The sequence below is a fragment of the Schistocerca nitens genome, chromosome 9 (assembly GCF_023898315.1).
Source record: "Schistocerca nitens isolate TAMUIC-IGC-003100 chromosome 9, iqSchNite1.1, whole genome shotgun sequence".
NCBI lineage: Eukaryota > Metazoa > Arthropoda > Insecta > Orthoptera > Acrididae > Schistocerca > Schistocerca nitens.
Genome location: NC_064622.1, coordinates 432,786,250 through 432,813,200, shown reverse-complemented (window position 1 = coordinate 432,813,200; position 26,951 = coordinate 432,786,250). Strand labels below are relative to the sequence as shown.

General features: G+C 40.8%; 1 protein-coding gene across 2 annotated transcripts in view; it reads right to left on the bottom strand.

Moving 5' to 3' along the window:
* Positions 1–12,498: 12,498 nt before the first annotated feature.
* LOC126204458 (anoctamin-1-like) overlaps positions 12,499–26,951 on the bottom strand; it is a 126,144-nt gene continuing 111,691 nt past the window's right edge. For both annotated transcript variants that reach the window (XM_049938843.1, XM_049938844.1), the window contains one exon: positions 12,499–17,231. In XM_049938843.1, coding sequence (XP_049794800.1) covers positions 16,893–17,231 — 339 coding nt within the window. In that variant the 3' untranslated portion in view covers positions 12,499–16,892. The remainder of the gene's footprint in view (positions 17,232–26,951) is intronic.

Sequence of the window (26,951 nt, the reverse complement as noted above, 5' to 3'; positions counted from 1 at the left end):
AGTACCATAAAATCGTCCCAGACATTTTCCCATGTAACATACATAACCTTGGGTGTATGGGACTCCCGTACACTGAATTTGTTGAGTGATTCTCATGTATTGAATTCTAGTCAAAAGGAACAGGTAAATGTAAAACTGAGAATCTGAGCTTTTGGTATTTTTTTCAGTAGCAACAGATGGTTTTGAGGTCAAGCCACAACTGATAATAAAGGGCCAGACATGAGATGATGCATTCTTTCCTCATACCATCTTTGCTCATCAGGTTCTCTTTGATCTCTGTAGTATGTAAAGAAAGAACTGTTCATTTCAAAGTCTCTAGTTTCACTGGTTTCTTTGATATTACTCAGGTATGAATTTCCTCTCAGGATTTTACCTGTTACAGGATTTTACAGTAGATATAAATGTTTAGATGGTGATGCCTTTTTAACATTTTGTACCGCATAATAATAAGAGAAATTAATTATGTATTATGCAGTGGTACTGTTTTTGTGACACATCTTTTCAATATAAGGAAAATTATATTTCTATTGGATTTCTGGACTGCAATGTTTACAGTGTTAAGGCAACAGTACTGCATTTTTTGAGGCCTTAAATATTGTGAAAACCAAATGTGTAGCCTATGTCATGTACACTTAAGAACAAGTATATCCTGTGACTTTGTTTCAGTAAATACATTTTTTTAAATAAGCAACATTTATAAACCTGTTTTAGAGTTCATGGACTGACAGGGGGTACAACATTTGTATATGTTGGAAGAATGTAAGCTTATAGCTTCTAATGAGCTTAGTGTGTGCCTTACAATGAGTATGCCTAAAGTATGTTGTGACTAGCAAGTGTTAGTGCGTCTCAGTGATGAAATTTTCTGGCACATTGTTGAGTTTGATCAAAAAAATTTATTTTGTGGGCACTTTGATGCCAGACCGAAATACAAGACATTACTTACATTAACTACTTGACAAGCAGCCAATAAATTAAGATTAAAGTTTAATGAGCCAACAAACCAATATTGCTTGTGTTGCCTATAAACCAATATATAATTGGTGAACAAATTCTGTCTTTTTAACATTATATAGGCCATAATTTTATCCTGTATTTATATTTGAGAAAATTAAGAAACTGGCAAATTTCTACACAGGAGTGTCTTTAAAGGTGAAACAAGTGTCATTAACATTTATACTTTTATTGAGAATTGAGTATGATGGGACAGAGGTGGTTCCATGGTAGATGCTTCATGATTTGTAGCATCTGAATCGACAACAAGCTAATTTTTGTGTGTAACGATTTGTTAATCAAACATGTGTGGTATATACCAAAAAGTTAAATGAAATGTTTACGATTTTCCATTTCATTGAAGATAATCATTTATATCAATGTATGCTGGGGATCAATAGCAAGGTTAATGCTGTGATGTGCTACAATAACTGCCAGTATTGTGTCTTTGGAAAAGTAGTACATAAATGACATTTATGTTATTTCAAGTAATGAAATAACTGTGAATTTTACTTGATTTTGCAGAAAACACTGTATAATTGAGAAAACATATTGTGCTGCTTGCTTCATGGACAGTATAATGCAAGAACAAGAAATAGAAATTTATAAATACTAGAGCATTACATTTTAAACAGAGAATGGAATACAGACCAGTAAAACAATGGTGCAATCTCTACTCTGGCATTTCTCTGATGCCAAACATTTACAACCACAATGCCATTGTCACTATTACTATGTGGAAGGTCATTCTTACAATTAGGGTTATTTCCTGTGGAGTCCAAGTAATTTTAGGCTACTTTTTTTAAGTCAGTGTCTCGGTTTTTCAAAAAATTTTACATTGCAAAATTTGATGAATTATTGTACTTTAGAGTCTGATGTGTGCCATATCCTGAGCTGTAAGAATAACTTTATTCCATGCACTATATTGACTAAGGCTGATGGGTGTAATGATTGGTCTAAAAGCCGGTGGAACACTGAACTTTGTAATTGTTCATGTCAGTTCTAAATGATATTTACATTAACAGGTTAATTATTGTAATTGCTCAGGTTTTATATTCAGATGTGTAATTGACTAGTAGAAACATATTTTCATGAAAATGTTTCACAAAGGACCTGTAGAAAATTGTTATAGTCACTAAACTTACACGTCTTTCTTTTTCATAAATGTGAAGAGTATGTAAATATATGTAAAATGAAATGAAATTTATGATAATTCTCAGTTAAACTTTATCTTTGAAACATTGTGCAGTGTTTTTGTGAACGATGGTGTCACTGAATTAGTGCACTTATCAGACATCTGTATAAAACTGCTGTGGCAGTATTGTATTCTTCATGATATTACTACACATAAAAATCCGTCCAATTTGTTAGAACATAAAGATTTTTTGGTTGTGAATAAAACAACTTATTGTTGTCAAAACTTTGAACTTAATTTTGATATAAAACATTGCAGTACTTAATAGCCTTTTATGTAAGGAGAAATTGTGGAAGTGGGAAAAGTCAGGTGCAGGATAGTTCTAGACATAAAGATACATACCTGTCATTATATCCTTAATTATTCTCTTGATGATTTTAAGATGGTTGTTCTCTCAAAGTGAAACTTAATGAAAGATCTCAAATAATAAAGCCATTATTAAGAACTGCACATTTACGTGCCATCATTTCACAGAGGACCAGAGATAGGTACGGTAAAATAAGCACTTGACTTACATTTGTATGCGTAAATAATATGAGAACTGGAGAGAAACACTAAAAGTCAAATGGGACACACACACACACACACACACTGTGAAGCAAGGAGTTTTTAAAAAACTTTTCTTCCATAAGACTAATGATTTCAAAACTTAATTTGCATAAGGTCATAAATTAGGAAATTTAAGTATGGATTGAATTGGACAGTCAAGCTCTTAATAAATTCTATCGCTGAATGGAAAAAAGGGAGGCATTCACTACATAGTACGTAGTAACTGCAAAATTCTTGCCCGGAACTTTGGTAACAAATTAAAGCAGAGAGAACAATGGTTCTACATAAGTACAGTTCTGATTTACTAGGAAGTAGGAGAAAGATTTTAACACACAAATGGTTGCACCTATAGTTAGTCGTGTCACAGATATTTGGGATGTGTTTTCTTTTAGCTTCTTATATATGTCATTTATTACTAGGGTGCTGTGAAACTTGTAGAGCATGTAAAAATGTTAAAACACTTAATTTTGCAAATAAATGTAACAAATATTAACTTGTTCACTAGATGTCACCACATTTAGCAAACCTACAGGTGGCTTGCAGTTGCTCCTAACATTCCCTACCTATATAATCTCCTTGAAATTATTGCACTTAACATTTTCTGGACTGAAGTTTAGCATGTGTGTAAAGATTATATGCACTATTAACAGCTTTCTCCAGTGGCCTTGCTACCTGTGATGATTGATCTCTGTGACACAGGAACCTACATCTGCTCAGCCTGAGGCTTTCCCTTTATTTATTTAAGTTGTTATATTTGTAGATCTTGTGGATTCCTCAGAAATGAGTGATTTGTCAAACTTTTTTTGTCCTGGGCAGAGTCAGGGAACTGGCTTTCTGATTTATTTGGCAGCTTCAAAGGCATTTAAAACAAAACATCTTGACATATTCATGTTTGTGTTTTTTTTTATTTTATTTTTTTATTGTTAGTGTTAGTACCAATCTCTTTTAAGGAAATGCATCATGTCAAGTAAGGTAACATGATGTCATGTTGTATATGATATATAACATCATGTCATCCAGCGGGTAATTTATCACGTTGTGCAGTATGACACAACATGTCATTAAAGTTTAGGATGCATGCATGCCCACTCTTCGATACTTCCTATTGTAGACGCATCCCATTCTAGAAGCACACGCACCGAGATGAGATGACGAAAATCATGGGATATTAATACAGTGTTGGGCCTCCTATAGCCTGGCATGGTGCAGCTAATCAACGTGACGTGGAGTCAACAAATCATTGGAAGTCCCTGCAGAAATACTGAACCATGTCGCCCCTACAGCCATCCATAACTGCAAAAGTGTTGCCAATGCAGGATTTTGTGCACAAACTGACCTTTCCATTACGTCCCATAGATGTTTGATGGGATTCGTGTCGGGTGACCGGGTGGCCAAATCATTCGCTCGAACTGACCAGAACAGAATGTTGTTCAAACCAGTCACAAACAATTGTGGATTGGTGACACAGCACATTGTCATCCATAAAAACTCCATCGTCATTTGGCTGCAGATCGTCTCGAAGTAGCTAAATGTTACTATTTTCAGTCACTGATCAGTTCCATGTAAACATAGCCCACATCATTATGAAGCCACAGTCAAACACTTCCATCAGCCCTTACCAACTAATTTCGGGAATCATCTGACCAGCCACAGTTTTCCAGTCGTCTAGGTTCCAACCAATATGGTCGCTGACAGAAAAGGCACTCATGTTAGTCATCTGCTGCCATTGCCCATTAATGCCAAATTTTGCCACACTGTCAGAACGGATACATTTGTTATACATCTCACATTGATTTCTATGGTTATTTTGCACAATGTTGCTTGTCTGTTAGCAATGAAAACACTTCGCAAACACTGCTGCTCTCAGTTGTTAAATGAAGGCCACAAGCATTGTCTGTGGTGAGAGGTAATGTCTCAAATTTCGTATTCTCGCACTCTTGATGCTGTGGATCTTGAAATATTCAATCCCCTAATGATTTACAAAATGGAATTTCCCATGCATCTAGCTCCAACAATCATTCTGCATTCAAAGTCTCTTAATTCACATCGTGCGGCCATAATCATGTTGAAAACCTGTTCACATGACTCACCTGCATACAAATAACAGCTCTGTCTGTGCACTGCCCTTTCATACCTCATGCACGCAATACTGCCGCAGTCTGTATATGTGCGTATTGCTATCCCATGACTTTTGTCACTTTGGTGTAAATTTGTGTGTATTTGCTTTTCCACCTCTCACCATACATGTAATAGAGGATAGGTCTCCCTCGATGAAAAAATTAACCACCTTATCTCCCCACCACCCAGAAATCAAAAAATTGTTTTAGCATTCCCACAGAAATAAACCCACCCCCAGAAATTTGATACCCCAAAAAACTTTTTTAGCTATTACATGTATGGTCTTCAGCCAAATGATATGAGGTCTGTTCAAAAAGTTCCGTGACTTTGTACACAAAATTTTTCTATGCTTATCTTTTACTTATTGTACATGGTCTCTTTTGAAATACTCTCCTCCGCAATTGATACATTGCTCCCAGCGCCATATCTGCTTCCGGAAGTAGTCTTGATACGCCTCTTGCTGGATCGGGCAAAGCGCCGTCTGCAAATTTTCGTTTATCGTTGCAAATCTTTGTCCTTTCAATGGGGCTTTCAACTTTAGAAGTAAAAAAAAAAAAGTTTGAGAGGCCAGGTCTGTCGAGTATGGAGGATGAGGCAGCACAGCGATTTCGTTTGTGTACAATTGTCACACACAAACAGGGATGAATGTGCGGGTGCATTGTTGTGATGCAAGAGCCATGAATTTCTCACCACATTTCAAGCCGTTTCCTTCTCACATTTTCTTCCAGGCATCATAACATGTCCCAATAGTACCATCAATTAACATTTTGTCCCAGTGGCATGAATTTGTGATGAACTAATCCTCCAAAATCAAAGAAAACTATCAGCATGGCTTTGACATTTGACCTGACCTGACCTGACAAGCTGTTTATGGGCTTGGATAACCTTTCCCGACCCATTGGGAAGATTTGAACGTTGGTTTCAATATCATAACAGTAGACCCAGGTCTCATGACCAGTTATGATTCTCTTAAGGAATACCTCTCTCTCATTTGCACAATACAAAAGCTCTTCACAGATTACGAGGCAAAGATCTTTCTAGTCTTGACTCATCAGCTGTGGGATGAACTTGGCAGCAACACTATGCATTCCAAGATGGTGTGCCAGGATTTTATGACATGCTCCTACTGAAGTGTTACATTCTTCTGCAATCTCTCGTACAGTCAGTCTTTGATTGGCATGCACAGTTTTGTTGACGTTCCACACATGGGCATCACTGGTAGACATTGAAGGGTGTCCTGACAAGGGTCATCTTTTTAACTTCAACCTGGCCATTTTTAAATCATGTCAACCATTCGTAACACCAAGTACGGCTTAAGCATTCACCATCATAGGCTTCCTGCATCATTCGGTGTTTCTCTGTAAAGGTTTTCTTGAATTTCACGCAAAATTTAATGCAAACATGTTGCTCCTCTAACTCTGCCATATCGAAAATAGTAAACCGTGCGACACAACATTCTACTCAATACAGCACTGATTTCAATAACTAACAGATATAAAACAATGAAACTTCTAAGCAAGTACACATTAAACACAAGCATGTGCAGGGATGCCAACCGAACTTTGCTCCAACACACCATTGGTGCGGAATTACAAATGCTCCAATATTTTTTGAACAGACCTCGTATATGTTATACATTGTTTACTATGGCTGGCAAATCTTCCAGATTTTGGGCTAAGGATCAGGGACTTTATACTATAAATTGCAAGATACAGGTGTGCCAACACCTTGCAGCTGAGAGAGCTTACTGCACTGGGGAAGTAGGGTTAAATCATAAAAAATGTGAATATGTCAAGATGTTTTGGTTTACATGTCTTTGAAGCTGCCAGGTAAGTCTAAAAGCTAGTTCTCTACTTTTACATCTCTGACTGTGTCCAGGATATATGGGTTGTTCAAAAAGTCTCTTCACTGTGCCATGTGATTGCCAACTGCAGTGAATATACTGAAATGAAACTCAGTGAAATAAAAGTTATTAATTTACGGAATATTCATTTTTAGTTACAAATTTTCACATTAAATGTTGAAAGTGTCCCCCCTGTTGTTGAATACACAATTCAATTCATCTAATCATGTTTCCAAACACCAGCTGTAACACTTCTTCTGTAACAGAAGCAGTGAAAGTGGATATTGCAGTTTTCAATTCATTGATTGAGTCTGGACGGTTTTTATAGACAGTTGCTTTCGCTCCACCCCAGAAGAAAAAGTGAGGTGGTGTTAGGTCAGGCGATCATGGAGGCCAAAGTCCCTGTGAAATTATTCGATCACCAAAAACATCAGCAAGCAGTGACACTGAAACGTGAGCTGTATGCACGATTGCACCATCTTGTTGAAAATAACCGTTCAGTATTTAACTTAACACAAGTTCTCTTATGAATGGGTACAGAATATCACTGCAGTATCATTGTGCGTTTATTGTTTCATTGAAAAACCCAGGAAGGCGTACAATCATATGGCATGCGCAGACAGCACCGCGGAGAGATTTTCTGAACACCCCGTATTTGCCTTTTTTGTTTTATGATAGGGACATAGTACATTCTGATTCCCAACTTTCACTCTAGCATAATTTTGACATTAGACTGATATAGTTCGGCAACTGATGTATATTTTTGTTGACTTTGGCAACAACTGATCTGGTATAAGGTTTTTTTATTGTCTTTCGAACCATGTTGCTTATATCATGACAATAGATAAAGCATCCACAGAACAAAAGAACAACCAGTAATTATATGTATTTGTCTTACAAAATTTGCACTGATTCGTGCAAGTCCAAAACGCAGATGTGGCACACATAAAACTCACAAAAACATGTTTTTCATGTAAAATCTGAATGATTTATCATAAGAAGGCATTTTTTTATTTATTTGATTCACGTTATACCATTTCCATGCATTCAACACCCATAACAACAAATTTTACATATTACATTTAGGTATACTTTAAACCATCATATCTCAACAATGGGTAGTGATTACTGGATTAAAAAAGTGTAGTTTTGAATATATCCATTTATCTACTTTTGTGTAAAGTTTGAACAGATTCATACAAATTTAAATTACAGAAGTGGCAGGCTCCAAAAACCTTCCACAAAAAAAATGTTTTTCACGTTTCTGCGCATAAAATCCAAATGGTGCCATTAGCAGAGTACTAATTTCAGCCCAATTAAAACCTTTTGTGAAAGGAATTAACCAATTTGTCTTGGCACCAGCTCTGGTTTGTCTTTCAAACATTGCTTAATACACTGTAATATAGCTACAGTAAGTCCAATGTTTGAATGGCTACACAAATGGTTGTTGGTCTGAGCTCAACCAAAACCTGTTTACTCCATATTCCTAGATCACACGGAACAGAGCACCAAGACCCCTCAAACCTCAGTTCTGTGTGCGGCCTTTTTTTTTTTTTTTTTTTTTTTTTTAATTCTTCCACATTGTAATGGTAAAATGACTGTACTGTTAAGTGAAATTTGAACCCATTTGGGGGGATTACTTATAATCCTCCCCCTTCTTAGGCCCCATTTGTGAATGGGAAGGAGAGGAGGAAAAAAAAAAATGGTGGTTGCACCTGGAGTACCAATTGCCACATACTTAATGGTGGCTTACAGAGTATAGGTGTAGGTCCAGAGCATGTGCTCCACATAACAGCAGCTCATTAACATAATTAATAGAAAATGCATTTTTGAGAACTTAAGTACAAATGAACCAAAACAACGAAGTTCGGTATCTATGTACACATTCATTGCTTTAAATGTTATGATGAAGCATAAAATGTGGGGCATCATGTATGGAAATACACTCCTGGAAATTGAAATAAGAACACCGTGAATTCATTGTCCCAGGAAGGGGAAACTTTATTGACACATTCCTGGGGTCAGATACATCACATGATCACACTGACAGAACCACAGGCACATAGACACAGGCAACAGAGCATGCACAATGTCGGCACTAGTACAGTGTATATCCACCTTTCGCAGCAATGCAGGCTGCTATTCTCCCATGGAGACGATGGTAGAGATGCTGGATGTAGTCCTGTGGAACGGCTTGCCATGCCATTTCCACCTGGCGCCTCAGTTGGACCAGCGTTCGTGCTGGACGTGCAGACCGCGTGACACGACGCTTCATCCAGTCCCAAACATGCTCAATGGGGGACAGATCCGGAGATCTTGCTGGCCAGGATAGTTGACTTACACCTTCTAGAGCACGTTGGGTGGCACGGGATACATGCGGACGTGCATTGTCCTGTTGGAACAGCAAGTTCCCTTGCCGGTCTAGGAATGGTAGAACGATGGGTTCGATGACGGTTTGGATGTACCGTGCACTATTCAGTGTCCCCTCGACGATCACCAGTGGTGTACGGCCAGTGTAGGAGATCGCCCCCCACACCATGATGCCGGGTGTTGGCCCTGTGTGCCTCGGTCGTATGCAGTCCTGATTGTGGCGCTCACCTGCACGGCGCCAAACACGCATACGACCATCATTGGCACCAAGGCAGAAGCGACTCTCATCGCTGAAGACGACACGTCTCCATTCGTCCCTCCATTCACGCCTGTCGCGACACCACTGGAGGCGCGCTGCACGATGTTGGGGCGTGAGCGGAAGACGGCCTAACGGTGTGCGGGACCGTAGCCCAGCTTCATGGAGACGGTTGCGAATGGTCCTCGCCGATACCCCAGGAGCAACAGTGTCCCTAATTTGCTGGGAAGTGGCGGTGCGGTCCCCTACGGCACTGCGTAGGATCCTACGGTCTTGGCGTGCATCCTTGCATCGCTGCGGTCCGGTCCCAGGTCGACGGGCACGTGCACCTTCCGCAGACCACTGGCGACAACATCGATGTACTGTGGAGACCTCACGCCCCACGTGTTGAGCAATTCGGCGGTACGTCCACCCGGCCTCCCGCATGCCCACTATACGCCCTCGCTCAAAGTCCGTCAACTGCACATACGGTTCACGTCCACGCTGTCGCGGCATGCTACCAGTGTTAAAGACTGCGATGGAGCTCCGTATGCCACGGCAAACTGGCTGACACTGACGGCGGCGGTGCACAAATGCTGCGCAGCTAGCGCCATTCGACGGCCAACACCGCGGTTCCTGGTGTGTCCGCTGTGCCGTGCGTGTGATCATTGCTTGTACAGCCCTCTCGCAGTGTCCGGAGCAAGTATGGTGGGTCTGACACACCGGTGTCAATGTGTTCTTTTTTCCATTTCCAGGAGTGTATGATAATCTTTATGACTGATACACCTTCAAAGATGAATATTCTTCTACAAATGTTTGTTGACAATAACCTGATGACATCAGCTGATGCATGCAGCACATGGCACAGAACAGAGACTTTCATAGCACTTAGGGCAATGCACACACAAACAGTATAATGCATTGGCCCTGAGGAAAACAGTGTCGGGCACCTTATGGACAATGTGTCACATAAGAATAGAATATGCTGATAGCACAGAAGGGTGGTACTGCAAGCATTGTTAGCCAATGTAATTTCCTCTTTTTCCATTTCTTTTCATATCAGTTTTGTGTGTTACATCTCTTTTGATTTGATAGCATGTATTGTGTGCCAACAATGACTGAACAGATAAAGAAGTGCAAATCTGTTCCAAGATGTAATACAATTTTCTGTGCCGCAACATCAAAAACTAAGGCAGTGGCACATAGAACCCATGGGACTTTCCCTGTGGCTGAGCTGTATTTTTTTTTTTTTCTGCACTTGATGATACAAAATTATAACATTAAAAGCTCTGACCAACTGATAACTGACATGGAAGCACAAAATATTCTTGACAACATGCCCTAATTACTTCTTAATTTCTGACAAAATTAAGTATGGTATGGAACAACAACAATGTCAAAACATCTGTAGTTTTTAACATTTTAGTATATTTTGTGTGAAGTTTTTGCTGTGAACTCTGACTTTTAATTGTGTATTACACAGAAAACACCAATTTTAATTGACAACTTCTTGCTCTAGCTTCAACCACATCGTAAGCTTCAACCACATCGTCAATGTATAGTATTACTTAGTGGGCACTAGTACTTCAAACAAAACATTTTTTACAAAAGAATTTAGCAATGTGCTTTTTGCGGACAATCTCTCTCTTCTTAGGAAAATATCTAATAGGGCTAAATGTCATTCAGTTCCAACTGAAAAAGGTAGTCTAAACATCTCAAAAGAGTTCCTCTACTTTCTGGAAGTAAATCTCAAATGCATAGAGGATATTATTTGGTATGTTTTTGGAGTGAGAAGTCTATGGATGACAGAGAAATATTCCAAAAAACTGAAAGATTTCAAGCAATATGATGTAGTGAAATAAGATGATTTAGGATAAGGCATGCAAGCATATTCTCCCAACATTCTATTATGTAATGACTTTTAAAATTTTTATTGTGTGCTAGTGGACACAGATTCCTATGAAGAATGATGCCAGGAGAACTGAAGTATTGGAGAAGAGGTTTGAGAAAAATCCCACGTTTTAGAGAAACAGAGAGAGAGAGAGAGAGAGAGAGAGAGAGAGAGAGAGAGAGAGAGGGGGGGGGGGGGAGGGCGGGAGTGAAGAGATGATGTAATTTAGAGTGTAAAACAGTTGATGACAAAACAAAAAGGGAAGTTCCTGCAACACTACAACATACACAGAGTAGGACCAGAAACAGAAGTGCATCTTTTTGCTTCACTCTGCTGTCAACATTATAACAGCTTTTCTTGTTGGCAATGGTGCCGATATCTGTGGAGCATCGAAATCACTATCTGGGAGAAATACACATTTGTTGGAACTACCGTGATAATGCACTACTTAGACCACCCTACAAAATCCGTAGACTATTATATCCTAACAGAACCTCTCATCAGATAATTGCCAGTTGTTTGGAGGATCCCAAATTATGTGGAAAATGGAACAAAAAACACCTACTATCATATTGCTTTGGAACATAAACGGATCAGGACCCACATGGAGGAAATTCAACTTCATACAACTGTATGCCTTTTTTATAGGAAACTTATTTTCAATGTACTACTGCCTCTCAGCAAGGTTATTTTTCTCCACACAAAGTGAGTTCAAGATGAACTGGCTATCAATGATACATGCCAATTGGCTTTCTTTTAACATTGAGATAGCATCCAAGAATGGGTAGTTCTTTATTGTAAGGATGATGTTATTTGTTATTCTTTACACTGCTGAAGTTGGACGACACAGGACTGCGGTAGTATGGGCAGAGGTGAAAAAACATCATTGATGCATGATTGATTATTGTCAAACCCATGCCATTAACTTTCAATGCGAAGAATATAAATGTGCATGTGCACACACAGTGCACACAAAATCTGAGAGACATGAGCTGAAACAGTATACAGTTTGAAGAGGAATGCAAATACATAAGCAGAGCTACAGTGTTTATATTTTTGTTTATGTGCCAAACTTCTCTCAAGTGGATAGTGCACCTACTATGCACTAAGCAGTTGCCTTCACTCTTTCAGTAGTTGATTTCTTCTAAAATATTTGGTCACAACAATTTCTTTTTTGTCATTTTATATATCAAAAGGAAAACAGGCTGATTTTACAGAACACAATACACGTCAACTTCATTTTCATGGAACAGGAAAGCAGCACAAAGGAATGAAAATGCATATCAATTACATTAAAAAAACAATGGTTTAATATTCTTCCAATATTTTATTGCTTTATCAGTCCATAGTTTTTACTCTTTGTTTTGTTACAACTCTTGCTCACACATCCATTTCTCAGAAAATTTACTTTTCATTTGATTACTAAAATAGTCATTAAGTACAGAATTTTACAAATAAAGAGATGAACACACGCACACACACACACACACACACACACACACACACACACACGTATATAGTAAAAAAAATTGTGTCATTTCATTCCCTCTACATACTGTATGTTTATATTGACACTGCCACTGCTCTTTGTGTTTGAGAAGCATTATAACAAATGCTATTTGCACAGCCATGAAACCTATAATTCTAGTGCAATTTATCTTTGTATGATGAAGATGCCTACACACAGCATATTTAAAAGCACCACTATACCAATGCACTGCGCACTGAGAAGAAATGCAGCTTCTGTGCCTAGCTCAGTTTTTCATCACCATGCTTTACCACCTTACTACGGAATCTGAGGGCGTGAATCTCACTACTAGGAAATTTGTAAGAAGATAACTTTTGATGAAGATGTGTTGAATGTTTGCCTCAAGAGAATTTGTCTTTTAGGTCTGCCAAATGGAATAATATATTGTGGGGAAGCAAAGGTTACGAGGTGTATTCAAGTTCTAAGGCCTCCGATTTTTTTTCTCCAGACTGGAAAGGCATAGAAACATGCGCATTGTTTTAAAATCAGGCCGCGTTCATTGTCAATACGTCCCAGAGATGGCAGCACCGTATGGCAGATGGAATTTTACCGCCAGCGGCAAGAATGAGAACTGTTTTAAATACTTAAAATGGCGACATTTTCCTTACTTGAACAGCGTGCAATCATTCGTTTTCTGAATTTACGGGGTGTGAAACCAATTGAAATTCATCGACAGTTGAAGGAGACATGTGGTGATGGAATTATGGATGTGTCGAAAGTGCATTCGTGGGTGCGACAGTTTAATGAAGGCAGAACATCGTGTGACAACAAACCGAAACAACATTGGGCTCGCACAAGCCGGTCTGACGACATGATCGAGAAAGTGGAGAGATTTGTTTTGGGGGATCGCCGAATGACTGTTGAACAGATCGCCTCCAGAGTTGGCATTTCTGTGGGTTCTGTGCACACAATCCTGCATGACGACCTGAAAATGTTAAAAGTGTCATCCAGGTGGGTGCCACGAATGCTGACGGACGACCACATGGCTGCCCGTGTGGCATGTTGCCAAGCAATGTTGACGCGCAACGACAGCATGAATGGGACTTTCTTTTCGTCGCTTGTGACAATGGATGAGACGTGGATGCCATTTTTCAATCCAGAAACAAAGCGCCAGTCAGCTCAATGGAAGCACACAGATTCACCGCCACCAAAAAAATTTCTGGTAACCGCCAGTGCTGAAAAAATAATGGTGTCCATGTTCTGGGACAGCGAGGGCGTAATCCTTACCCATTTCATTCCAAAGGGCACTACGGTAACAGGTGCATCCTACGAAAATGTTTTGAAGAACAAATTCCTTCCTGCACTGCATCAAAAACGTCCGGGAAAGGCTGCGCGTGTGCTGTTTCACCAAGCAACGCACCTGCACATCGAGCTAACGTTACGCAACAGTTTCTTCGTGATAACAACTTTGAAGTGATTCCTCATGCTCCCTACTCACCTGACCTGGCTCCTAGTGACTTTTGGCTTTTCCCAACAATGAAAGACACACTCCGTGGCCGCACATTAACCAGCAGTGCTGCTATTGCCTCAGCGATTTTCCAGCGGTCAAAACAGACTCCTAAAGAAGCCTTCACTGCTGCCATGGAATCATGGCGTCAGCGTTGTGAAAAATGTGTACGTCTGCAGGGCGATTACGTCGAGAAGTAAAGCCAATTTCATCGATTTTGGGCGAGTAGTTAATTAGAAAAAAAATCGAAGGCCTTAGAACTTGAATACACTTCGTATTTAGAAGTGCACAAACCAAAACAGCCATAGTCTGAAACATTGGTTCAGTGCCCAATCATGAAAAGTTTCCAGAGCATGACTGCTTATGTTTCTCTCTCACATCTCCTTTAGTCATAGTTTTACTGGCGAAAAATGTTAAGCATGTCACCTGCAGTCCTTTACATTTGAGCACCTTAAAGCACAAGGGTTCTAAGGGGTGCAAAAGGAAGGAAGATCATGGATTAATGCCGAACGCATTTGAAATGACACAACAGTTCAGACTGGGAAGGGAACTGGACCTGTTGTCTTCAAAGGGACTATACTGGCTTTTGCCTTATCTGATTTTGGGGATACAAAGAAAAATCTGGATGGGGATTTCAACTGCTTTCCTGAAAGCGTCCACTGCCTTACTGCTGTGTTGTCTAGCTTGGGATAAGAGTGTAATGGGGAGAGAATTAGAGAAGCGAGGAAATTGAGGAGGAGGAGGAGGTGGAGGCGGAGGATAGCTCTTGTTCACTCATGTAGTGCTGCTACAGATGATGTGGGACCTGAAATTGGATCTGTTTTTTGTCTTTTGAACTAAGCACATAATGTTTCATGCACTGAAAAAGAGGTAGTGTAGCCAGCACCAATAACGGACAAGGAACCAGGGAACCATGTATTATTGTGCACAATTATGAAACACACAATAAAAACAGCATTCGAGAACAGCAGTTTAACAGTTTCTTGGTGGTAAAGGTTGACAGAAATACTATGTTTCCAAAGTATGTAGATTTCTGCTGATTCATGACAAGGAAATCTGTTCTTTTCCCACATGCTTAGAATTGTGGTGCATGCAGAAATTAAGAGTCCCTACAGTAGACAACTAGAATTGTGTCAATCTCAATCAAGACGTATTACGATATTTCTGGTTTTCATATTGGTTTCTGAGGACACGCACGCACGCGCACTCACTCACTCACACACACACACACACAACTGTGTTTGTCCATGTACATGTGAGTAACAGCATTTGGATTATAGTATGGCAAGATCTCCTGAAATGGCAATCATGACACACAGGTTTAAGTGGAAGAACAGAAGGCGGATGAACAAAAACAGGTAACACACTCATTTTCATTGTGGTAATGGCCACACAAACAGTGCTCTTTTCAAAGAATATTCCTCTAAAACTGAATCAGTCTATACTGAATGCTGACAGGAACCTGATGCCATCAGATGATGCATGAAGCACATGGCACAGAACAGCACTCAGGGCAACTCACACATAAACACAGTGCAATGCAATAGCCTTGAGGACAAGTCAAGCACCTCATAGAGAATGTGTCACACAATAATAGATTATGCTGATAGCACAGAAGGGCAACAGTGCAAACAGTGCTAGCTAATGCAATTTCCTCTTATTCCATTTCTTTTCATGCCAGTTTTGTGTGGTACATCTCTTTTAGTTATTTTGATAGCATGTATTGTGTGCCAAACAATGACTGAACAGATAAAGAAGTGCAAATCTGTTCTGAGATGTAATACTGTAATACAATTTTGTATGCCACAATGTCAAAAACTAAGGCAGTGGCACATACAACCCATGGGACTTTCCCTATGGCTGTGCTGTATTTTTTTCTGTACTTGGTGATACAAAATAATACTATTAAACGCTCTGACCAACCAATAATTGACATGGAAGCACAAAATATTCTTGACAACATGCCATAACTGCTTAATTTTCTTTGCTTGATATGATCAAGTCTAATATACAAAATGAAGTATGATATGTAACACCAATAATGTCAAAACATCTGTAAAGCTTTAACATTACAATATACTTGGTATTATTTTAATTCAAAGAGTTAAAATTGACTACACTTAGTGTAGTAGGAACTAATATCACTTTGTGATTTGTCACTAGTGTTCCAAACAATGTGTCATTATTTTTAAAATACTAGCACAACAATCCTACACAAAGCTGGATATTTAACTGTTAAGAGATAAAATAGTTTTCCATCTATATTGCACAACCTGTCACAGCCTTCCAATGCAATTGAAATTTCATGCAGAGATTGAAAATATTGCATGAACTCATTAATAAAATATTGTACATTAAATATGAATGGAATTGTTTCTGCTTAGCAGCTTCTCATCACAATATTGTTGATGATATTTATTACAAAAAACACTTAAATTTAAAATATGGGCAATATGTTGTAATAACTTCTGTACTTGGAGTAAATATTATGGCAGGAATACATACAAATTTAGACATCAAAACACATAAAACACCTTCAATACATTATAACTTTTAACAACTTTACAAATGAAATATATTCTCTTTTTTCGTCACTGTACTCACTGAGTGGTTTATTTACCACAATTTGGTTACATTACCTTTCAAAAGTTTCATTATGTGAATATATTATATTCTTTAATAAGTAGCAATGGGAAAAAGGCAGTGTATGTGCACAGGAGCTGGCTTCAAACAGCAACAGGCCCCGACTGCGACGTTCCCCGTCCGATTCCAATATTGTTCTCTGTAGGCAAACCAACTCCTGCTAAGTCCAATTCAGAACCTGTCATCTTGTGCCAAAAAACAGTTGCTGGCCCATCCCCATCATCAGAATCATCATCATTTTCTGTTCCTCCTCCCAACAACAAGTCACCCTCTTCTGGTATGTCACCCCGTGCCCTCATTGCCTCTTGTCTTATGATGATCTCATTAGTTATGTATGTCTCACGGCGGATCTGGTCACGCAAATCACCTGGCATATCAGGTATTCCCCATCGGACAAGTATCATCACAAGGGCTACCACATTCTGTAAATAAAAATACCTAAAGTTGTTGTCATCATAAGCATACACTGCTGCACATTCAGTACATAAAGAAACTTTTTGTGGTGGCACTAAATTTGTTGCAGCCACAAATTCAATTCCTCAGATTTTTTTGTTTTTCCCATATGTACATAATATATGGACTATAAAATATACGAACAGTGCATTTAAATGACTTATCCTACAATAGGGTGGTTCGGGAATTTTGTAAGAATAATGAATGCTGTTGCGTTTACTATTTTGGAGGAGACGCTGAGATGCAGACAGGCACAACACACACACAGTCACACAAGCAAAACTATCAAGCATGGGTTCAGTGGCCAGATACAGTCTGTGTGTGTGTGTGTGTGTGTGTGTGGGCGCGCATGAGAGAGAGAGAGAGAGAGAGAGAGATTGGGAGGGAGGGGGGGGGGGGAGTGCAAGAATGTGCGTGTGTGTTTTCTACTTTATATGAAGGCCTTTTGGCTGTAAGGTCACATGTATAACAGTCTTAATTGTACCTGTCTGACTCGACATATGCTGTATGTGGTGAATGGTAGTCTATCCTTTTCATAATATTGTCATTATATCATCTTGGATTTTCCACTGATTTCTCCATTTGCCTGCATATTCATTCACCTACTCAGTTTTGTTTTTGTTTTTTGCAGATGGGATTTATTTCATATCTAAGCATACATGGCAGGTCTCCCAGAAGTGTTCGTTATGTGGCAGCATATTGGGGAGGGCGCAAAGCATGGCTTACACAACAGCTTCTCACTTTGCACTGTTCACAGGTGCACTGTAATGTGAAACTGCTTACTTTACTGTAGCTACAAAAGATACACATTTGTACTTTTACAGCAATAACAAATTGCTGAAAAAGATGGGTTTTCCTGTCATTATGGTCACCACAATGACACAAATTTCAGGAAACATTTGATTCATTGATAGTATTTGTATGAAGAAATTCCACATTCAATTCTATAGAACCAGTTGCTGTTCAATGTAATTAGTTGTAGAGGCTTCACTTAAAAATGGCTCAGCAGCTGTAGCTGATGCAAATAAACACTACTTTTGGCAAATATACCGGGTGATCAAAAAGTCGGTATAAATTTGAAAACTTAATAAACCACAGAATAATGTAGATAGAGAGGTAAAAATTGACACACATGCTTGGAATGACATGGGGTTTTATTACTAGGGGGGAAAAAAAAAAAAAAAAAAAAAAAAAAAAAAAAAAAAAAAAAGAAGAAGAAGAAGAAGAAGAAGAAGAAGAAGAAGAAGGTTCACAAAATGTCCGACAGATGGCGCGGGACAGCAAAACTGCTGGAACATATGATGCGTATGCAGGATGACGCTCCACCCCATACTGCTAGACGTGTGAAAGATCTCTTGCGCGCGTCGTTTGGTGATGATCGGGTGCTCAGCCGCCACTTTCGTCATGCTTGGCCTCCCAGGTATCCAAGACCTCAGTCCGTGCGATTATTGGCTTTGGGGTTACCTGAAGTCGCAAGTGTATCGTGATCGACCGACATCGCTAGGGATGCTGAAAGACAACATCCGATGCCAATGCCTCACCATAACTAAGGACATGCTTTAGAGTGCTGTTCAGAACATTATCCCTCGACTACAACTATTGTTCAGGACTGATGGTGGAAATATTGAGCTTTTCCTGCAAAGAACATCATCTTTGCTTTGTCTTACTTTGTTATGCTAATTATTGCTATTCTGATCACATGAAGTGCCAACTGTCTGACATTTTTTGAACTTTTGTATTTTTTTGGTTCTAATAAAACCCCATGTCATTCCAAGCATGTATGTCAATTTGTACCTCTCTATCTACATTATTCCGTGGTTTATTAAGTTTTCAAATTTATACTGACTTTTTGATCACCCGGAACAATCCTGGCAGTGATGTCATCCTTCGAGTCAGAATAACCTTTTAGCATCATGCAAGAAAACACAAAAGTACTGAATATATAGTACATATACCGCTCACGTAATTTGTGAAGTGATTTCATTAACTATCATCTATTGATGAAAGGAGAAAATATACAAATGCAGTAAATGACTACTTGTATGAATATCAAGAGCTCAGATGGAAACCCAGTTCTAAACAAAGAAGGGAAAGCAGAAAGGTGGAAGGAGTATATAGAGGGTCTATTTGTATTTGAGGACAATATTATGGAAATGGAAGAGGACGTAGATGAAGATGAATTGGGAGATATGATACTGTGTGAAGAGTTTAACAGAGCTCTGAAAGACCTAAGTCGAAACAAGGCCCCGGGAGTACACAACATTTCATTAGAACTACTGACAGCTTCGGGAGAGCCAGCCCTGACAAAACTCTACCATCTGGTGAACAAGATATATGAGACAGGCAAAATACCCTCAGAAAAACATAATAATTCCAATCCCAAAGAAAGCAGGTGTTGACAGATGTGAAAATTACCGAACTACCAGTTTAATAAGCCACGGCTGGTAAATACTAACACGAATTATTTACAGACAAATGGAAAAACTAGTAGAAGCCGACATCGGGGAAGATCAGTTTGGATTCTGTAGAAATGTTGGAACACATTAGGCAATACTGACCCTACGACAATGTTGACTGGAATACTCTCTTTCAAATTCTGAAGGTGGCAAGGGTCATATACAGGGAGCAAAAGACTGTTTGCAATTTGTACAGAAACCAGACAGCAGTTATAAGAGTTGAGGGGCATGAAAGGGAAGCAGTTGTTGGGAAGGGAGTGAGACAGGGTTGTAGCCTATCCCCGATGTTATTCAATCTGCATATTGAGCAAGCAGTAAAGGAAACAAAAGAAAACTTTGGAGTAGGAATTAAAATCCATGGAGAAGAAATAAAAACTTTGAGGTTCGCCGACGACAATGCAATTCTGTCAGAGACAGCAAAGGACACGGAAGAGTAGTTGAACGGAATGGACAGTGTCTTGAAAGCAGGATATAAGATGAACATCAACAAAAGCAAAACAAGGATAATGGAATGTAGTCAAATTAAATCGGGTGATGCTGAGGGAATTAGATTAGGAAATGAGACACTGAAAGTAGTAAAGGAGTTTTCTATTTGGGGAGCAAAATAACTGATGATGGTCGAAGTAGAGAGGATATAAAATGTAGACTGGCAATGGCAAGTTTGTTGCGAAAGCTTGAATTTTGTGTGTATGTTTGTGCTTGTTTGTGTGTCTATCGACCTGCCAGCGCTTTTGTTTGGTAAGTCTCATCATCTTTCTTTTTAGATATATTTTTCCACGTGGAATGTTTCCCTAAGATGATGTGACTTAGCAAATGAAAGTGCTGGCAGGTCGACAGACACACAAACAAACACAAACATACACACAGAATTCAAGCTTTCGCAACAAACTGTTGCCTCATCAGGAAAGAGGGAAGGAGAGGGAAAGACGAAAGGATGTGGGTTTTAAGGGAGAGGGTAAGGAGTCATTCCAATCCTGGGAGCGGAAAGACTTACCTTAGGGGGAAAAAAGGAAAAAAGGACAGGTATACACTCGCACACAATCACATATCCATCCGCACATACACAGACACAAGCAGACATTTGTAAAGGCCAAGAGTTTGGGCAGAGATGTCAGTCGGGCGGAAGTAAAGAGGCAAAGATGTTGTTGAAAGACAGGTGAGGTATGAGCGGCGGCAAATTGAAATTAGCGGAGATTGAGGCCTGGTGGATAACGAGAAGAGAGGATATACTGAAGGGCAAGTTCCCATCTACTGAGTTCTGACAGGTTGGTGTTAGTGGGAAGTATCCAGATAACCCAGACGGTGTAACAATGTGCCAAGATGTGCTGGCCGTGCACCAAGGCATGTTTAGCCACAGGGTGATCCTGATTACCAACAAACACTGTCTGCCTGTGTCCATTCATGCGAATGGACAGTTTGTTGCTGGTCATTCCCACATAGAATGCATCACAGTGTAGGCAGGTCAGTTGGTAAATCACGTGGGTGCTTTCACATGTGGCTCTGCCTTTGATCGTGTACACCTTCCGGGTTACAGGACTGGAGTAGGTGGTGGTGGGAGGGTGCATGGGACAGGTTTTACACCGGGGGCGGTTACAAGGATAGGAGCCAGAGGGTAGGAAAGGTGGTTTGGGGATTTCATAGGGATGAACTAACAGGTTACGAAGGTTAGGTGGACGGCGGAAAGACACTCTTGGTGGAGTGGGGAGGATTTCATGAAGGATGGATCTCATTTCAGGGCAGGATTTGAGGAAGTCGTATCCCTGCTGGAGAGCCACATTCAGAGTCTGGTCCAGTCCCGGAAAGTATCCTGTCACAAGTGGGGCACTTTTGTGGTTCTTCTGTGGGGGATTCTGGGTTCGAGGGGATGAGGAAGTGGCTCTGGTTATTTGCTTCTGTACCAGGTCGGGAGGGTAGTTGCGAGATGCGAAAGCTGTTGTCAGGTTGTTGGTGTAATGGTTCAGGGATTCCGGACTGGAGCAGATTCGTTTGCCACGAAGACCTAGGCTGTAGGGAAGGGACCGTTTGATGTGGAATGGGTGGCAGCTGTCATAATGGAGGTACTGTTGCTTGTTGGTGGGTTTGATGTGGACGGACGTGTGAAGCTGGCCATTGGACAGGTGGAGGTCAACGTCAAGGAAAGTGGCATGGGATTTGGAGTAGGACCAGGTGAATCTGATGGAACCAAAGGAGTTGAGGTTGGAGAGGAAATTCTGGAGTTCTTCTTCACTGTGAGTCCAGATCATGAAGATGTCATCAATAAATCTGTACCAAACTTTGGGTTGGCAGGCCTGGGTAACCAAGAAGGCTTCCTCTAAGTGACCCATGAATAGGTTGGCGTACGAGGGGGCCATCCTGGTACCCATGGCTGTTCCCTTTAATTGTTGGTATGTCTGGCCTTCAAAAGTGAAGAAGTTGTGGGTCAGGATGAAGCTGGCTAAGGTGATGAGGAAAGAGGTTTTAGGTAGGGTGGCAGGTGATCGGCGTGAAAGGAAATGCTCTATCGCAGCGAGGCCCTGGACGTGCGGAATATTTGTGTATAAGGAAGTGGCATCAATGGTTACAAGGATGGTTTCCAGGGGTAACAGATTGGGTAAGGATTCCAGGCGTTCGAGAAAGTGGTTGGTGTCTTTGATGAAGGATGGGAGACTGCATGTAATGGGTTGAAGGTGTTGATCTACATAGGCAGAGATACGTTCTGTGGGGGCTTGGTAACCAGCTACAATGGGGCGGCCGGGATGATTGGGTTTGTGGATTTTAGGAAGAAGGTAGAAGGTAGGGGTGCGGGGTGTCGGTGGGGTCAGGAGGTTGATGGAGTCAGGTGAAAGGTTTTGCAGGGGGCCTAAGGTTCTGAGGATTCCTTGAAGCTCCGCCTGGACATCGGGAATGGGGTTACCTTGGCAAACTTTGTATGTGGTGTTGTCTGAAAGCTGACGCAGTCCCTCAGCCACATACTCCCGACGATCAAGTACCACGGCCGTGGAACCCTTGTCCGCCGGAAGAATGACGATGGATCGGTCAGCCTTCAGATCACGGATAGCCTGGGCTTCAGCAGTGGTGATGTTGGGAGTAGGATTAAGGTTTTTTTAAGAAGGATTGAGATGCAAGGCTGGAAGTCAGAAATTCCTGGAAGGTTTGGAGAGGGTGATTTTGAGGAAGAGGAAGTGGGTCCCGCTGCAACGGAGGACGGAACTGTTCCAGGCAGGGTTCAATTTGGATGGTGTCTTGGGGAGTTGGATCATTAGGAGTAGGATTAGGATCATTTTTCTTCGTGGCAAAGTGATATTTTCAGCAGAGAGTACGAGTGTAGCACAGTAAATCTTTGACGAGAGCTGTTTGGTTGAATCTGGGAGTGGGGCTGAAGGTGAGGCCTTTGGATAGGACAGAGGTTTCGGATTGGGAGAGAGGTTTGGAGGAAAGGTTAACTACTGAAAAAAAAAAAAACATTATATATATATATATATATATATATATATATATATATATATATATATATATTGGGCTGGATGATTAATAAGAGTTTCTTCAAACAAATACCAGGAACACACTAAAACTCCACCACCCGAAAGTGACTGTCTACATGCTGTGTAATATTTTAAAATCCTAAATGTGTGTCACCTAAAGTTACACACAAGTTGGGAATATGTATAAAGAGAGGAAATACAAAGAACTCTTTCATGTGTCAACTGCAAATAAACACAATTCACTAACAAAAGGAACAATAACAGGGAAATTATGAGCCCATAAAGATACACTACTGGCCATTAAAATTGCTACACCAAGAAGAAATGCAGATGATAAACAGGTATTCAATGGACAAATATATTATACTAGAACTGACATGTGATTAAATTTTCACGCAATTTGGGTGCATAGATCCTGAGAAATCAGTACCCAGAACAACCACCTCTGGCCGTAATAACAGCCTTCATACACCTGAGCATTGAGTCAAACAGAGCTTGGATGGCGTGTACAGGTACAGCTGCCCATGCAGCTTCAACACAATACCACAGTTTAGCAAGAGTAGTGACTGGCGTATTGTGACGAGCCAGTTGCTCAGCCACCATTGACCAGACGTTTTTAATTGATGAGAGATCTGGATAATGTGCTGGCCAGGGCAGCAGTCGAACATTTTCTGTATCCAGAAAGGACCGTACAGGACCTGCAACATGCGGTCGTGCATTATCCTGCTGAAATGTAGGGTTTCACAGGGATCGAATGAAGGGTAGAGCCACGAGCCATAACACATCTGAAATGTAATGTCCACTGTTCAAAGTGCCGTCAATGCAAACAAGAGCTGACCGAGACCTGTAACCAATGGCACCTCATAACATCACACCAGGTGATATACCAGTATGGCGATGACGAATACACGCTTCCAATGTGTGTTCACCGTCATGTCGCCAAACACGGATGCGACCATCATGATGCTGTAAACGGCACCTGGATTCATCCGAAAAAATGACGTTTTGGCATTCGTGAATCCAGGTTCGCCGTTGAGTACACCATCACAGGCGCTCCTGTCTGTGATGCAGCATCAAGGGTAACTGGAGCCATGATTTCCAAGCTGATAGTCCATGCTGCTGCAAACGTCATTGAATTGTTCATGCAGATTGTTGTCGTCTTGCAAACTTCCCCGTCTGTTGACTCAGTGATCGAGACATGCCTGCACGATCCGTTACAGCCATGTGGATAAGATGCCTGTTATCCCGACTGCTAGTGATACGAGGCCATTGAGATCCAGCACGGCGTTCCGTATTACCCTCCCGAACCCACCGATTCCATATTCTGCTCACAGTCATTGGATCGCGAGCAGCAATGTCGCGATACGATAAACCCCCATCGCGATAGGCTACAATCTGACCTTTATGAAAGTCGAACAGGATGGTACGCATTTCTCCTCCTTACACGAGGCATCACATCAAAGTTTCACCAAGCAACACTGGTCAACTGGTGTTTGTGTATGAGAAATCGGTTGGAAACATTCCTCATGTCAGCACGTTGTAGGTGTCGCCACCAGCGCCAACCTTGTGTGTATGCTCTGAAAAGCTAATCATTTGCATATCACAGCATCTTCTTCCTGTTGGTTAAATTTCATGTCTGTAGCACGTCATCTTCGTGGTGTAGCAATTTTAATGGCTAGTAGTGTACAGTACAGTCACTTTACACACACAAAGTAAAACTGAGCTCCACAGAAAAAAATTTTGAAGTTGTTCATGGATATTTTCTGAGTACATCTACATCTACATCCATACTCCGCAAGCCACCCAACGGTGTGTGGCGGAGGGCACTTTACGTGCCACTGTCATTATCTCCCTTTCCTGTTCCAGTCACGTATGGTTCGCGGGAAGGACGACTGTCTGAAAGCCTCCGTGCGTGCTCTAATCTCTCTAATTTCACATTCGTGATCTCCTCAGGAGGTATAAGTAGGGGGAAGCAATATACTCGATACCTCATCCAGAAACGCACCCTCTCGAAACCTGGCGAGCAAGCTACACCGCGATGCAGAGCGCCTCTCTTGCAGAGTCTGCCACTTGAGTTTATTAAACATCTCCGTAACGCTATCACGGTTACCAAATAACCCTGTGACGAAACGTGCCGCTCTTCTTTGGATCTTCTCTATCTCCTCCGTCAACCCGATCTGGTACGGATCCCACACTGATGAGCAATACTCAAGTATAGGTCGAACGAGTGTTTTGTAAGCCACCTCCTTTGTTGCTGGACTACATTTTCTAAGCACTCTCCCAATGAATCTCAACCTGGTACCCGCCTTACCAACAATTAATTTTATATGATCATTCCACTTCAAATCGATCCGCACGCATACTCCCAGATATTTTACAGAAGTAACTGCTACCAGTGTTTGTTGTGCTATCATATATTCATACAATAAAGGATCCTTCTTTCTATGTATTCGCAATACATTACATTTGTCTATGTTAAGGGACAGTTGCCACTCCCTGCACCAAGTGCCTATCCGCTGCAGATCTTCCTGCATTTCGCTACAATTTTCTAATGCTGCAACTTCTCTGTATACTACAGCATCATCCGCGAAAAGCCGCATGGAACTTCCGACACTATCTACTAGGTCATTTATATATATTGTGAAAAGCAATGGTCCCATAACACTCCCCTGTGGCACGCCAGAGGTTACCTTAACGTCTGTAGACGTCTCTCCATTGATAACAACATGCTGTGTTCTGTTTGCTAAAAAATCTTCAATCCAGCCACACAGCTGGTCTGATATTCCGTAGGCTCTTAGTTTGTTTATCAGGCGACAGTGCGGAACTGTATCGAACGCCTTCCGGAAGTCAAGAAAAATAGCATCTACCTGGGAGCCTGTATCTAATATTTTCTGGGTCTCATGAACAAATAACGCGAGTTGGGTCTCACACGATCGCTGTTTCCGGAATCCATGTTGATTCCTACATAGTAGATTCTGGGTTTCCAAAAACGACATGATACTCGAGCAAAAAACATGTTCTAAAATTCTACAACAGATCGACGTCAGAGATATAGGTCTATAGTTTTGCGCATCTGCTCGACGACCCTTCTTGAAGACTGGGACTACCTGTGCTCTTTTCCAATCATTTGGAACCCTCCGTTCCTCTAAAGACTTGCGGTACACGGCTGTTAGAAGGGGGGCAAGTTCTTTCGCGTACTCTGTGTAGAATCGAATTGGTATCCCACCAGGTCCAGTGGACTTTCCTCTGTTGAGTGATACCAGTTGCTTTTCTATTCCTTGGACACTTATTTCGATGTCAGCCATTTTTCCGTTCGTGCGAGGATTTAGAGAAGGAACTGCAGTGCGGTCTTCCTCTGTGAAACAGCTTTGGAAAAAGGTGTTTAGTATTTCAGCTTTATGCGTGTCATCCTCTGTTTCAATGCCATCATCATCCCGGAGTGTCTGGATATGCTGTTTCGAGCCACTTACTGATTTAACGTAAGACCAGAACTTCCTAGGATTTTCTGTCAAGTCTGTACATAGAATTTTACTTTCGAATTCACTGAACGCTTCTCGCATAGCCCTCCTTACGCTAACTTTGACATTGTTTAGCTTCTGTTTGTCTGAGAGGTTTTGGCTGCGTTTAAACTTGGAGTGAAGCTCTCTTTGCTTTCGCAGTAGTTTCCTAACTTTGTTGTTGTACCAGGGTGGGTTTTTCCCGTCCCTCACAGTTTTACTCGGCACATACCTGTCTAAAACGCATTTTACGATTGCCTTGAACTTTTTCCATA